General features: G+C 38.4%; 1 protein-coding gene across 2 annotated transcripts in view; it reads left to right on the plus strand.

Moving 5' to 3' along the window:
- The first annotated feature begins 60 nt into the window (after positions 1-60).
- Positions 61-16,128, plus strand: part of LOC140923882 (cap-specific mRNA (nucleoside-2'-O-)-methyltransferase 1-like) — a 28,923-nt gene continuing 12,855 nt past the window's right edge. For both annotated transcript variants that reach the window (XM_073373900.1, XM_073373901.1), the window contains exons 1-15: positions 61-387; positions 2,247-2,353; positions 2,985-3,146; positions 4,028-4,183; positions 5,443-5,535; positions 6,028-6,099; positions 6,749-6,843; positions 7,826-7,898; positions 8,885-9,011; positions 9,812-9,877; positions 11,562-11,671; positions 12,452-12,548; positions 13,444-13,576; positions 14,691-14,805; positions 15,218-15,285. In XM_073373900.1, the coding sequence (XP_073230001.1) occupies positions 315-387; positions 2,247-2,353; positions 2,985-3,146; positions 4,028-4,183; positions 5,443-5,535; positions 6,028-6,099; positions 6,749-6,843; positions 7,826-7,898; positions 8,885-9,011; positions 9,812-9,877; positions 11,562-11,671; positions 12,452-12,548; positions 13,444-13,576; positions 14,691-14,805; positions 15,218-15,285 (1,547 nt within the window). In that variant the 5' untranslated portion in view covers positions 61-314. The remainder of the gene's footprint in view (positions 388-2,246; positions 2,354-2,984; positions 3,147-4,027; positions 4,184-5,442; positions 5,536-6,027; positions 6,100-6,748; positions 6,844-7,825; positions 7,899-8,884; positions 9,012-9,811; positions 9,878-11,561; positions 11,672-12,451; positions 12,549-13,443; positions 13,577-14,690; positions 14,806-15,217; positions 15,286-16,128) is intronic.

Here is a 16,128-nt window from a genome sequence, read left to right on the forward strand (position 1 = left end):
TTTCATTGTTGCGAATATGAACTAATTCACTTGAATCCAGGTCACCTCGGTTTTGTGAGCAAAATGGCGGGTTTGTGATAAACAGTGTGGTTACTGAATTAAGATGTGTTATAGTTCAGTTTAAAGCCTTCTAGTTCAGCTGAAATGTAAAGCGAATTTCGGTGTTCTTAGAGGATGTCTTCCAGCCTTTTGTTCAATTCAGTTATACCTTGTGGTTGACTTTATTAGACCAAACTTGGTCGGACGGCGGAATCGAAAGCGCTTCCGGCTTCTTCGCCAACTGGAAATTAACGACTGATTTGTAACATTCAGAGATGTCGAATGCACGAAAACGTAAACATGATGGCTTGACTCAAGATGGAGGAACAAGAATAAAAGTTGAGAGGAGTGAGTATCGTTAATATAACCGCGCGACGTGCAATACAACCCGCATGGTGTTTGGTCTTTAACAGCTGTACAGATGTACTTAAACGCACGTCTCATTTATAAGCTTCACAGCAAAGGATTCTACTAACAATTGTTTGGGGGGCCGTGCTTGTTCTTAAATTTCTCCAGTGAATTGCTTTAGAATTTCCATATATTTGTCTGCAATTTTTTTTCCCGGGACATTTTAGTTGGCAGGAAGAAAATGTTTTACAGAACTATGTATAGAAAATTTTAAAAAGTGGCTTTAGCACATGTAACTCCCTCATATTTTTTCAGTAATAGAATTCTTAGGGGTGAAGCTTTAGGTTACAATTCGTTTTTTTCCGAACAGTGATTTTACAGAAATTTTTCGACAGAAGATCCTGAAACACTGTAATTTCTCATGTGGTTCCCTACTCGTCAAGGTGGCTTCCAAAACCATGATGAGGTCAATACATCATTACAGAAACGTGCCCATTCAAAAACGTCAATCGTGAAAATGCAAATAAGTGAAAAATGACGTTAATTTAGTGTCAATCAAAAAATCTCCTGGGTATATCCCTTTCCTGGTTATTGTTCTTGCTCAGACATCCGCAACATTTGCCTATTCTTCGATGAAGAATAGAACTTCACGCGACTAACAATAGCTCAGTCTGTTTAAAAACTTTCTAAATTTACTCTGAATTAGCATGTGACTTTTTGCTGTTAAACGCTTCAAAATTGAAAAATCCTCGATGATTGTTGTTGATTTTGCTGTAAATAATTCAATGCACTGACTTAAAACGAATTTTTACCTTTTAAAAACTTCATGGTTTTCAAATCGAACGATGAAATGTGAGCGCAACCGATGCGTTAATAGTTTGTTTACATTTTGTCACGGGTTTTGGATAATATTATAAACCTTAAAATTTACGGGCAAATTCGACGAAAAAGCACTCTCACTTACATTCTTCATTTAAGATATTGATTTTAGCAAAGTATAAGGCAAAAGTAAGAGCGATGCTTTCTTTAAGAACGCTATAACTACATATTTAATGGACAAACCTAAACAGCGATCTAATCCATTTCTTGAAAACAACTACAATACCGCTTCTGATAATAATATTTATAAACGCTGCAAACATTTTTATTCAATCTTATCGAGTGATTTTTGTGAAGATGAGTTTTTAAGTGAAGAATACTTTGGTTTCTGATTAGCTTTAACTGTTTTGCCATCAAAACGATTTGCACAAGACTACCGAATTCGTGAGGCTTTTATGTTAGTGCCCGAGGAAGAAAAATGCTTCTCTTTGCATAAACATTTTCTTCTTTGTAGCAATGACAAAGACATTCCAACACTTAAGACAATGGCAACCTACCTCTATTGTTTCTGCATTGTCTCTTGAAAGTGTAAGAATAGTTAACTGCTATAAAGTTCACAAGAGACCGAAAACAACGGTAGTCTTTGAAACCTCGTTTTTGCTCACAAAGCCTAATGGGTACCCCACTTTTCACGGGCGACGTTTTTCATTGGGCACGTTTCTGAAATGTGTACCTTTTATCAAGTTTAATTACAAGGATTGCACTGAAAGAAAGTTTGATGAAGGGAATTCAGGAAAAATTTCTTTTCAGCACCATATGTTGATTGCTCATTCTCTACCGTATTCCTTGTATTCCTTCAAAACAAACAAGGGCTTTGAGGAAATTATATCTTTTGTTACTTTTCGGGGATTGCTCTTTAGATGAAAACAAGTAAGTGAGTGAGCAAAATGGCAAGGGTAATACGGAGAAAAATGTCGTATATTTGACAACAAAGAACGAATAAGGTGAACTTCACATACCCTCATGCTATTTTTACTTAGGTCTCTCAAGCAGTGATTCTGATGAGGAACTATCATCTCCTTCATATGCCAGTTTTCTTCATGGTGACCGCAAACCAGTTTACAGTGATGTGGTTTGGAAACAAATGGTATGTGGGAACTTATCACGAGCATGGGAAAAGAGAAAAAACAGAGTTGCCGACAGGGATTGAACCTATGACCTTTCATACACTGTTCGGATGCTCTAACCACCAAGCTACAAAGGACTTATGATGAGCTAGGCCATGTACACTGTACTTGTCTGGGCTCAAACCTTTTACTCTGTGTTCTTTTCTTAGACAAGCAACTTTCCCTCACCATGGCTCTAGTCACCCAGACCGTGGTTGTTCAAACATTGGATGGCGCTATCTACCTGATAAATCACTATCCAGTGGATAAGTATTAGGGAAACCAATTGCGCTATCCACTGCATAGATTTTTATCTGGTGGATAGCGCTATCCAACGTTTGAACAACTGGGGCCAGGTGTCTAAATATGTAACAGCAATGTAATGTTAGGGTAGTGCTCACAATGATGAACTAGCATACTTTTTAAAGGAGAGAAGCAATACTCGTAGGTGCTTTGCGCTGCAGGAATTGAGTTAAGTTCTCCCTGTGTGGGCTTTATGGCTTGTATTTGTTTCCCCCCTTTATCCTAATTATGAGTTTTGGAGTACCTCTAGTCATGGAGGGAGGCTATTTAAAAATGTATTTTGCAAGGGTATGTCTTTTTTTTCGCCAGGAAAAAATGGGTTACAAGGCAGGAGAAAGTCTGGGCAAGACTGGCTTGGGAAATAAACAATTTTCTGTAAACAAAAGTCAAGGAAATGAAAGTGAAGATGAAGTGCTTAATAATGCATCGCAACCAGAGTCTGTGTACAGCGACTTTGCTCAAAGACAAATGGTAAGAACTTATCTGTTGCTATACCTACTGCTGGAAAAGACAAAATAGTTATTTATTTTAGACTAATCATCAATTATTCTTGAAAAATATCTCACACAATATGCCCCACTTTGGCCAAGATTAAATGCTGGATGTTTAAGCTTTTATATTAAAGCATGACCAATTAGTAACCTGTTTCCTTTTATTCTGAAAACATGTCAAAGTGACCTATGAGTTTTGAGAAAAGGTCAATATTATGTTATAAAGTAAAAGATACAGCAGGGTTGTGTAAATCGCTGCCTACTTGGTTAGTATTGGCTGGCTACTCTGCGTAGCATTTCTTTTTTTCTTTCATTTGGAGAGCAAGGGATGGCGCAGTGGTGGGAGCACTCGCCTTGCACCAATGTTGCCCGGGTTCAAATCCCGGCGTCAACGCCATATGCGTTGAGTTTGTTGTTGGTTCTCTCCTTTGCTCCGAGAGGTTTTTCTCCGGGTACTCCTGTTTTCCCCTCTCCTCAAAAACCAACATTTCCAAATTCCAATTCAACCAGGAATCAGATAGACAAAGAACCACTATGTGGTTGTGCTACCTGCAAATCGTTATTTATTTATTTTATATATTTTATTTATTCTTTACGGATGACGTTTTTTAGATAAATTATCCCTGGACTGGCCACTTACTTTGACAACTCAGCCGTCTACTTCAAAACTTTCTGACAACCCTGTACAGTAAGCAAAATCCAGGAAATAAGTAATTTTTAAAACTTAAAAATTCATGAACATTTCTAACAGTCACTCATTCTGATCAATGATTACGATGATAACATTATTAATTTATTATATAGTTTCACATTAGTTTTATTCAACATTTTTTGTAATATTATCATTTTATTGTGCTTTAGGAAAGCATGGGTTTTCAGCAAGGAGGGGGCTTAGGACGATTTGGTCAAGGAAGAGCTGACATCATTGAGGCATCTCAGCAGCGAGGGAGGCGTGGTCTTGGCTTCCAAGTTGAAGGCTTTGATGATAAAGATTTTACCTGGGAAGAAGAAGAAGAGGTAATTCTTGGCTCATAATGTGAAAGTAAAAGACCAATGTTAGAACTATTTTTGTGTGACCTTGAAATGAAAACGTGTGAACAAAACAGAAACAATGAACAGAAATAGAAGAATAATATTTGATTGGTTTGTTGAATGGGGGTGAACAAACTTTATGTCCGAAGAAATTTCTAGAAATCAAGCGATACTTCGCTTTGATGTCATACTGCATTAAACGATTGGTTGATCAAACAATGCCTTCTCCATATTAGGGTTTTTTCTTTGGCAGGAAATGAAGAGTACATGTTTTGATCTTTTCATCCATTGGCTGATAAAGCAAATAACCGACACTTACCAAAACCATTTTCAAGGTCAAACAAAAATCGCTTTAACTCAGTTGTTGTGCCAGTTACTGGATGCCTGGAATGTAAGCAAGTCAGCTTTTAGAATTACACTATTATTTCATTGTTTTGTGGTTAGATATTGAATGCAGGTTTCTATGTGACATTTTTATTGTCATATGCAATGTTAATACCAAAGGCAAATTAATATATGAAATGCATGTGAAACACTTTTGAATTACATTTTGCGAGTGGATTTTGTTATCGAGCTAGTGAATTCTGTTCTTGACTTGCCCAATGGGCAAGTGAAGTTTTGGGAGGAAATTCAAGTTACATAACTGTAATCAATCCTGCGCATCAAAAATTTTTTTTTCGGGCAAGTTTGAATGACCCTTGGGCTAGTGCATGATACTTACAGCTTGCCCAAATGGCAAGCTGTAAAACTGACTTTTTTGCACCCTGCATTTGACATGAAACACCACTGAATCGTAGCCAACAGTTACCAGCGCTGTACAAGCGACTTATTGATGAGATCAAGCAAAACTAACTACGAGAGAACGACTGGAGAACTGACAATTTGACTAACAATAGACGACTGTTTAACTGTGACAACAGACCAATCAAAACGCACCAATTACTGATTATGAGTCTTCATAGCCAATAACATCATGGCTTAACTGACAGACGACCAATAACATCGCGACGTAATTGACCAATCAGATCTATAACCAGAGTATAATACTATCAACTGACGTGATACAACTGACTTTGACTCTGAAGATGACTACCGCACAGGTTGTCGAAACGTCAGTCACTGTCAACAACAAAAGTCCTATTCAGGACTACGTTCAACAGGACGATCAAACTCAACCTACTTTTGTGTAGTATAATTCAGTTGAAAAGCATGCATTATTATTTTTGTTTCTTGGAATTTTTCAGGTTGTGATAGTAGAGCCCAAGGTTTGCATCCCTTCTTGTCCCAGACCCCCTCCAACCAAAGAAGAGATGGAAGACTGGATCAGAATTGGCAAGGTGATCTCTTTGGTGCAAACTTGTTCCCAGGGCCTCTGTTCCAACAACCTGCAGATGGGGGTGCCGTTTGTTGTACACTCAAATTTCAACAGAAATGTCAGATTTAATTTTGCATATTTTATATGTAGTGGTTCAATTTTATCCTTGGTTTGAATTTTATTTGCTTTTGTTTCAAACTCATTATCTTAATTATATTTCCATACCCAAAAACAAAGAAAAGAAAAGAAAAAAAGAAAAGAAAATTTAAACCAAGGATAAAATTGAACCACAACATGTACAGCTGTACATGTGAACAAAGAAATGTGGCTAAATGTAATTTGGGCAAAGTTAAATTGCAAGCCAATGCAGCCAGCGGTCTCCCCCTTGAACGTACGTGATCTGTGAGATGACCGCAGGGCCTTTGCTTATTCTTGTGACTTATGTGGCATGATTAGGGTATGCATATTACCATACATAAAATTGTTCTGTTCTAAAGTTTTTCCACCTTTTTAGAAAAAGTTAACAATTGATGATGAAACACAATTCTGTAGTGAAGAAGTTCTGGCAGAGGTTCTAAAAAGCAAGGTATGTACATGTATTTAGTAGCATAAGCTGGTTGTATCAGATAATTAAGTTACCAAATTCATCTTACCTTACTGAATTTTAAAGGAGTATGTGTTAGTGATAGTAACTATCACTAACTATTGGTTGCTTTTATCAGGGTTGGATTTGTTCAACATTACGATTATCACAGTTTCAAAATGTCTGAAGAGATCATCAGTTCAAGCTTTTATCTACTTTGCCAGTGACTGTGTCGGATTTTAAAGTAGGGGACAGAGTGGTTACAGTACTGGACTTGTAGTCCCCAAGTTCAAGTCCTGCCCAACCTCTAGCTGGATTTGTTTACTGTAGTTCAAACTCCAGCCAGTTGGGATTCTTAACCTTGTTAAGTTTGATTTGAATTATTTGTTATTATTTGAATTATTTGTCATCATCGTCATCCTCGTCGTCGTCGTCGTTGTTGTGGTTGTTATTGTTATTGTTATTATTATTATTATTATTATTATTGTTATTAGATAATAGCATCTGCTCCACATTAAAAGATCCATGTCCGGAAATAAGTGCAGTTTAAATAAACAGACGAATATGGTGCAGTCTGGGACGTTGGAATGATAGTCGAGCATTTGTTAAGCCTCTGTATAAAGTGTAAAATTGTTTCTCTTTCCACAATTAGACTGTTTTTGATGCCCTTTCTGGTGATGAATTCCTGAAGGCAAGAACAAGAGCTAATCCTTATGAGTTTATAAGAGGAGCAATTTTTCAGAACAGGTGACTGATCAGTATAAATTTAAAACTGTGAAAGGTTTAAACCCAAATTTAAAGTTCGCATTGAAGTAAAAAGTAGGCAAAACTGTTGTGTAATTATATGCTGTGGTTAATTTTTTATCTCAGATAATTTTTATTTTTCTTTCATTTCAACTTCATTTAGCATACATTACTATACCCAAAAACAAAAGAAAAACAAAAATTACTTTAACTACAATGTATACATTAAAGTACGGTTGAATCTAGACATCAATGGCTGGTGTACTGACTGTTTTGGTGACAAATAAGTCTTGACACCTGAGTACTGTACAGATTAAGTGATGAGTGATCACAAATGAATAGTTTTGGTTGTTTTCATATGCACAGTTTACAGATTAATGACTCAGGGCTGTCATTAAGTGCCAATGGATGGGTATTTCCCTGGCTACCATGAACGTTGCCCCCGGCTTTTCGTAGGAAAATAGAAGAAAAATAGAACCAAAAGAAATCCCTAGCTGTTTGATTCCCCGCCTACTTGTTATATTTACCCAGCAACTTGAAATCTTAATGACAGCCCTGAATGATGATATTTTGTAAGTTAGAGATGTTTGAACTTGAACATTGCTAACTCTCTCTTGTTCAATTTTTTTCTTCTAACTTAATTTATATGACCCACTTTTTAATATGGACACCTTGTTAATAAAGACACTGCCCATGGTCCCCTCAAAGTTAAACTCTAAATACAGGGGGCAGATCCGGGATTTTTCTGAGGAGGGGGTGCACCACTGGAACTACCTTTTTTACGGCGTTTAAAGTAAATTCTTCAACCTCGTCTCATGTTGTACTTCAACATCAATAAATCACAAACCTTTTTGTATTAGAAAGCTGCAGGTGATCCGCAGGGGGGGGGGGGGGTGCACACCCCCTACACCCTCACCCTAGATCCGCCCCTGAAATATTATTGCCTAGGTCATAAAAGGTTCTTTGGTTTGGTTTTAATCAATAGGGCAGCCATGAAGATGGCCAACATGGATTCTGCTTTTGACTTCATGTTTACTAGCCCCAAAGATGACAAAGGAGTGAGTTTTATTTTAAATTTAGTTTTTGATACATCAATTGGTGCAGAAGTGGATGGGAGGGGAGGCGGGGGGGCAGTGCAGTCACTGTTGACAGTGGCAGTAAACCCTAACTTGAGGAGGGTTGTCAAATACTGTCAACTAGACTCCAGTTATATCCCTTTGCTTTCCATTGGAAAACCGGAAGTCTGGTGGTGTAAAGTCCTACCAAGTGAGGGTGATCCATTGGACATGAATAGATTCCAATGGAAAATTACATTTTCTTTTCGTGAGAGACTTAGAGAAATTCTGCTCATGTTATTTGAGGGGGGGGGGAGGGGGGGGGGTAGAAAGCATTCCAATCATATGGAGTCCATTGGATCCAGAAGATATCCATACTCACTCCTTGGAGGCTCATTGGAAATTCCAAACGGGGGAGGAGGGCGGGTTTTAATGTACAGTTTGTATGGGCTTAAAATGAATATTTCTAGAGGGGAGTTGGTGCCGTGGGGCCAAACCAATAAACTGTCCCTGGGGAATACGGATACCCTGGAATAAGACACTGTAAAAAGTGAAGCTTTAAAAATGCTAATATCAGAACTTTACTTCTCACTGCTTGTTATTACACATTTCCCATATAAGTAAAAATGTAGTGGAGAGAAGTTGTTAAGTTCTTAAATAAATTATTTGGCAGTTATTATTGCTGTTGTTTAACAATGCCTATTTCTTTTAGCCTTTATGGTGAGTCCTGGGACTCATCTTGTGAAAAATCATGAGTCCCAGTCCAGAACCAATGAGTTCCAGTATAAAAAAAGATGAGTCCATAACTGAAAATATTAATGCTTGGGCCTTTATGTAACCAGACAGTTAACATGAAGACAGACTCCAAAACTCTGTATTACAATATACCATAAAAGAGTTAAACGTTAGCTCTACATAGCCGTTGGCATCTCCCAATGACTTACTTAAGGTATGAAAGAGTTAAAAGACTACTGTTTGCTTGATTGTAGAGAGACTTGATTGGGCCGAATGACCTGTTGTACTTTGCTGATCTATGTGCGGGTCCCGGCGGCTTCTCGGAATATGTGCTGTGGCGTAAAGGTTGGCAAGCCAAAGGATTTGGCTTCACATTAAGAGGTACATAAATAAAATGGCCTGTTACTCCAGACTTAAGTTTCCAACCATTAATTATAATTAATATTTTGGCCATATTATGTCCTTTTCTTCTGCTGAAATAATAAAAAAGACGAGGAAATGTTTTGCTCAGTGAAAAAACGTGGTGCAGATGATGATGATGATAATGATGATGGCAGCGGTCGTAATGTGATGATAACGACAACGATGATGATGATGATGATGACGACGATGTTGATGATGATAGCGACTTAAAGAATCAACAACGCGACGGCAACGAGAACGTCTAAAAAACAATAAGTTTAATAAGCAAAAAAACAACTTTGCACGTACATACGCTTTTTTGTACATTACTTTGGCGTTTTTGCACGACCATGACGGAAAATGCCTAATCTCGTGTTTTATGAAGAACGTAAACAAGCAACGACGAAAGGTTATTTCGCTTTCTGAACTTGAATATAGTCCCTTGGAATTCAAATTCAGGAGGGTTCGTGTACATTTGACAAAGTAAGTAAGTAGGAATCATCGCAATGAAGACTGAAAGGACGCAAAGTCACTTTTTGAGCGACGTGCCTCATAATTGACTCATGATTGACTCAGAAATATGTGTTTTGGGGGGAGGGGGGGCATCCACTAACAGGCAGTGAGAAAATTTGCAGAAAATAACTTGCCTCAAATTCAAATTAGCGTACTGTAAAGGAATCTTTTCCAAGGTCTTGGCTAGATGCCTGCATTTTCTGTCAAGGTTGCTGCCTACTATAGTGATGACAGTGATATGTAATTGTAACTTTCTTTTTTTTAAGGTGACAATGATTTCAAGCTGGAAGAGTTCTTAGCCGGAACACCAGAAACCTTTGAACCACATTATGGTGAGAATAACATTTTATATAGATCTTATCTGCTGTGAACTCCTCTCATCGTTTGATCCCTAGAATAGCTTTGTTATCATAAGAAAAATCTTACATCTCGTTTGTAGAAAAATATTAAAAGGACACGTTTAAGGGCAGAAAATGTTTCATTCGCAGACTTCTATGCTCATGTTAAATCTCTAGCTGGATAAAACTCTCAGCAATATTCATTCAACCACTGCGCCCTGGAGGTTTTGCTAGAACGTAGTTTGAAGTCAGGTGAGCCATTTCCTGGTCACCACATTGCACAAAGGGCAATACTCTAACTTAGAGCTTTCTAAGATCGGGCATGTATAGAAGACAAAAATTGAAAGTGCCACTGCAAGGTTGACTTTTATATTTTTCTCTCTTTCTTCCCTGCTATACCCTGCTAGCAGCGGTTTCTTTTCGGCGTGGTTTCGCGTTCGCGTAGTTAGCTTGTTTTTCCCTCGGAGACGTAAAAAAGCCAACCACATGAATGACAGCGGCGCGAACGACTTCATACATGCTATAAGCCACCGTAGAAAGAAACCTTTGTTCTCAGGATACGTTTAAGGCCGTTTTGCCACTTGACTTTCTTGTTGTTGTTGTTGTTGTTGTTTTTTGTTTGTTTTGTTTTGTTTTGGTTTTCTGTGTTTTTGCTAAGCTTTTCCTGCTGGAAAAGATTTTTCTTAAAAATGCTTAATATATAGATTTAGCCAGGGCTAAAAGCGAAGCTCCAGTTAATTATACTTGTAAACAAAAAAAAATATATGGTGTAATGCTAAACAGGGAGGGCAATGAAAATGGCATCAAGATCAATAGATCTAATTAGCAAAAAAACAAACTGCACGTGCAGCACACTTTTTTTTCTAGTTAGCAAAAAAAACAAATTGGCACGTGCAGCACGCTTTTTGTCTTTCTTTGCCGTTGTTTTCACAACTACAACGCTGTTTTGTGTGACTAAAACGTCAAACTTCCGAGTTACACATTATTTTTATGGAGGAATTGTCGTATGTGCTTACTCAATATTTTGTCTCCTGTGTTCATGTTCGCTTTTATTTTTCACTGCCGCTTATTTTCACCTTGCTGGCCGCTAGCATTTCTCATTGTCTCACAGCCGCTTTGAATTTTCATGTTTTCTTCCTACGAAATTCGTCTCTTTTGTTTCTAATCACTCGCTCTAGCTCTTTCTCTCAAATAATGGCGAAAAAGACACGACTTTGTTGTTGTTTTTTCTTTCTAAAAGTCCGGGCGGCCATGCGAATTCTTTCCAAATAAAACCTTGAGTTGTATTTGGGTTGCCATACCTGTTGATTGAATTATTTTACATTGGTATGCCTGTGGTGCGGACGGACGGTAGGGCGGGCGGTCGGTCGGTGTACGGTCACGTGATTACCAAAATTTCTCGGATGCGTAGTTTACCACATTTCTTTACCCATGGTGCTCCGCTGCGCGCTTCGCGCGCGAGAGCTCCGCTATAATGTTCACAATGTTATGAAGGATATTTAGGTAGGTATTGTGCGAATTTTTTTTTCGAATTTTTCGACGGTTAAAATGTGATTGAGTCATTGAAGTAATCTAAGCGACTGCGCTTTTCTTTCCTAAAGCAGCTTTTGTTTGTTAATTACGGTTTTACTGTGCAGAATAACCTGTAGGTCATTAACTGGTGTTTTCCTTTGCCAAGGTGTAAACGATGATGGAGATATCTACAATGAAGACAATCTGGTAGAATTTAGAAGACATGTGCTCGAGTTAACGGATGATAAAGGTGTTCATTTTGTCATGGCTGACGGGGTAAGTTTCGAACGCTTCAATCATTGTTAAGCTCTTTTTCTTCCTTGAGTTGTTTTAGGGCGATCACCAAAAGTCAGAGCAATAACTCACCATCTGGACCGGTCATTTTGAAAATGTAACAGCTTTTTTTCGAACGTTTTCGGCTTTTCGGCTGGCTGCACAGTTCAGCTAATAGCGGAATTTCTCTTTATGACTGGATTTGTCCGGCCTTTTGGTTCTAACTAATGATAACCACCCTTAAAGGCACGGGAAAACGCTCCACAAAAACGTGCAACCTGTTTACGAATCAAACTGTCTTGCAACAAATTGTTGCAGAAAGTAGAGAGTAGCTCTACTTTTTGCTACAAAATTTGTACATGTTGGGCGTCCTACAGGTCCAAGGCAAACTTAGGTTTGCAGCAAGTGACGTAAATCCCGTGCATGGCGTGACTCCCGCGTAATTTTATCCAATCAGAAGACAGTATTCCCGCAACTTGCAACAACCTGATTTGTTGCAAGACAGGCTGCAACGTGGGTGGTAAAACGCGCGACATCTCCATTCAACTCGTTTTGTCACAATGTTGCTAAACAAATTACACGTTTCGGTTGCCGTAATGGCCGTAGCTTTATATAAAAACTTTCTTTGTTTGTTCCAATAAAGTTGCATAGCGTATGACCACGTGAGTGAAAACGCTTTATTATTACAACATTTATCAAAGTGAGAAGAGTTCACATGATGAATTGTTGTTCTAATCCCAAGGAATATCACTGAGCCTTTCGAAATAAATTTTGTTTATTTAGGGATTCTCAGTCGAGGGGCAGGAAAATATCCAGGAAATCCTTAGTAAACAGCTCTATCTCTGCCAATTTCTTTGTGCAGTTTCCATTCTTAGACCAGGTAAGAAGTTCATTTTTTATACGTTTGATTCATTGGATGTACATGTGACCCCCTTGCCATTTATCACTAGGAAGTTTTAGACCCTGTTTACATGGAGTGGGGGACCCCGGTCTAGTGGGGTAGGTTTCTTTTGTTTTGTGTCCCCTACAGCGTGAAAACAAAAGAAACCAACCCCACTAGACCGGGGTCCCCCACTCCATGTAAACAGGCCCTTAGGGTATGTTCAGACACTTACAAAAATGCGTGATGCAAGTGCAAAGTTGTTGTTTGGCTAATGTAAACCTATCATATGACATCACGGCGGCCATATTGGTGTCCCAAAACAATGAAACGGCAGCCATATTGGTGTCCCAAACCAGTCCGCGTGGAGTTCAACTCTTTTCTCATGCAAATGATTTCTTTTGTTTCAATTAATTTGCATAGATGCTGGCCACGTGAGTGAAAACACTCTGTTGGGCTAAATTAAACGTAGTTTAGCCAGTGTTTAACAAAACCGCGTTCTAAGTCATTTCCAATTTGCCCAACGATTTTATCTAAACATCATTTATTGTAAACAGTTTTATGAAAGCATTTAAAAAAGACTAGAAAAGCATTTATGTTCTTAAAACAACCCACCAAAGAAGAGATCTGGAGTTTCAGAGATTCATTAAACCGAGGCTTAAGTTAGACTTTGTTTAAATATTTGGCCCATTGCTCTTTTTAACGTTGCTGTTCCCGTTGCCATCGCCATCGTCGGATCTTGAGGTCCTTAATCTCCGCCAGAAGAGTGTACAAAGTCAGTACCCAACTAAACCAGCCGTCTCTCCGGTTCTGTGCCCCTGACTTTAGCCCAAGCTATTTAACCGTGCTACAAAACAGTGACGTTATTTTCTTTTTTCTTTTGCTTGTATTTCAGGTGGCCATTTCGTGTGCAAACTGTTTGATCTTTTCACTTCATTTAGTGTTGGTCTCGTGTACCTCATGTATCGTATTTTTGATGAAGTATACATCTTCAAACCTGTCACCAGCAGGCCGGCTAACTCAGAGAGGTAGGCATTTACTATTTTATATGGTAGCTTGTAGGGACAAAACACATCCCAGAGTCCAAAAATACGCTCCAGAATCCAAGAACACTTCCCAGTATCCAAAACACACCCCAGAATCCAAAACAGGTCCCAGATTTTGATTTCTGGGGACGTGGTTTTGGATTCTAGGATGTAGTTAAATTAGATTCTGGAAAGTGGTTTGTCCTTACGAACCACCCTAATGCAGTTCCAGAATTATCCATTTGAGGTTAGTTAGAGAAACGGGCTGGCTCTCTTTGTTAAAAGTGGCCTACATCAATTTTCTCCCAATAATATCAGTACATAATTAAGAGAAAATTGACTGATTCTTTAAGGAAATGTATGGAGATCAGTATGGAGAATTTGTATGTGGATATTGGGGTTAAATGGGTTCAACGCAAGAAAAAGTTGTGATCCCAATGAGTGGCGAGATAAAAGTTACATCGGTAAAGCGAACTAGCTCGGCTCATGTAGTCACCTATTAGCAGATCTAAGGCGTGTTTTATTTATTCCAAGTTTACAAAGGCTGTATACCGTGAAATTCTGGCTGTGTTCCTAGGTTACAGGGGATTATCATACGTTCTGGGAAACTACCCACCTACCCCTCCCCTAAGCCAACGTTAACACTTACTTCTCACTTAGGACAAAATATTTTCTTAGGGGAGGGGTAGTTGGGCAGTTTCCCACCAACGTGTAATGATCCGGCTAATCTGTAGGCTCTCCCCCGTCCATCATACCCCTAATGACGGCGACGACAACGAGGACGTCGATGAAGCAAAAGGTTTAATAAGCGAAACAACATCCCGCACGTGCAGCACACTTTTTGGTACATTTCTTTGCCTTCACTGCACTTCGACGTGAAATTTCACAAAGCCACGTTTTCTTAAGAACGTAAACGCAAGACGACAAGTTGGGCTTTCTCATAATGACATGAATTAGTCCGGCACCTGCAGCCTTAAATTGTATTTCACAGTAATATTAATTCACGCTTTAAAACACGAAGCCTCATTTCAACTTAGCAATGTGCGAGCATTACCGCCCTGTTTCGGTTAATGATGTTTATGTTATCACGACTCATAGTTTCTTCGCACCCTTTCAGGTACGTGGTGTGCAAAGGCCTTCGTTCCAACATTCAAGATGTACTTGAGCACATGTTCAATGCGAATGTAAGAATCAACAAAATGAAAAACCAAGACATTGATGACGTAATGGAGGTTGGTAGAAGCTTAAATGTACTGCTGCACACATTTAATTCCACAATGTGTAGCCCTTTGGTCAACGGGGAATTTATGGAGGTGTTTTCGCGTGGACGTTAAATCTGGCCATTCAAATGAAAGTTACTGAGCAGTTCTTTCCTCTGGTACTGTTTATTATGCTGCACAAAGTGGTTTTAACGTTTGAGTTTGGGGATGAAATGTCTGACCATTCAAATGAAACCTTTCTTTTGAAAAGACCAGCTCGGGGTCAGTTAGTTAGTTAGTTAGTCCAAGAAAATTAAAATTATTTTGCTGTTTACAATCCTTTTTACCTACTTTAGTGCACATTGTACCCAGACTCGTGAAAATTCGTCATTTCGATAGACCAACTAAACGTGTCGTTTTAAGTGATGTGTTGTCTTTTTTCTAGATCGTTCCCTTGCATATTCTTCTGGAAGATGAAGAATTTTCATCGTATATGGTTGATTCGAATGATAGGTATTGTGCATGTACTGCATTTTATGAATTAGCTAAAACAGGTTCATTTGTTAGCATAGATTCATCGCCCTAAGAATAACAGTAAAGCATAGAATAACATCGTGAAAGAGTTGATAACCTTCCATTCCAAAAAAACTGCTTTTCTTGCGAAAGTTTTATCAGCTAAATGGAGAATTGTTTTTATCTTTTGAATCAATTACCAAATATTGTGCCTTTGGCGTAAGATATATATTTGTATAAGAAGGATGAACGCGTTATTTTAACCATGCTCCTGAGATCCTCAATTCTGTATTTTCGACCCCCCATGATGCACTCTGTTTTCTCCCCCACCCTAATTTTGCATAATCTATTGTTTTCAAATGCTCCTGGGGGTACTGCCTATTTCCAAGAGCATTTGAAAACAATAACTCATGCTAAATGTGGGTCGGCAAACAGAGTGTATTACATAGAGGATATTACACGCTGGCGCGAAGATATGAATTTTATTTTCGAGTGGCAAAACAATATTTTACGAACGAACGCAGCGAGTGAGTAAAATATTGTTTTTGCCACGAGAAAATAAAATTCATATCTTCAGGCCGCCGTGTAATGTTCTTTTTATTATATAGACAAAAAGACATCGATAAAATAATAGATTAGTAATTGTGATGACTCGAATTTACAGTACAGCAATATAAGACGTTGTTTACAATAATCTTGAGAAATAGCACTGAACGGAATAGGGCTCTACAATGACAAAATATAACCAAAACTTTGAAAAATGTGTAAGTAAAATTCAAAAGACGCAAGACGCCTACAAATTTCGGGGGGAAATTACGGAAATTACGTCATCGATAAACTCAC

Source organism: Porites lutea, chromosome 14, assembly GCF_958299795.1.
Source record: "Porites lutea chromosome 14, jaPorLute2.1, whole genome shotgun sequence".
Taxonomy (NCBI): Eukaryota; Metazoa; Cnidaria; class Anthozoa; order Scleractinia; family Poritidae; genus Porites; species Porites lutea.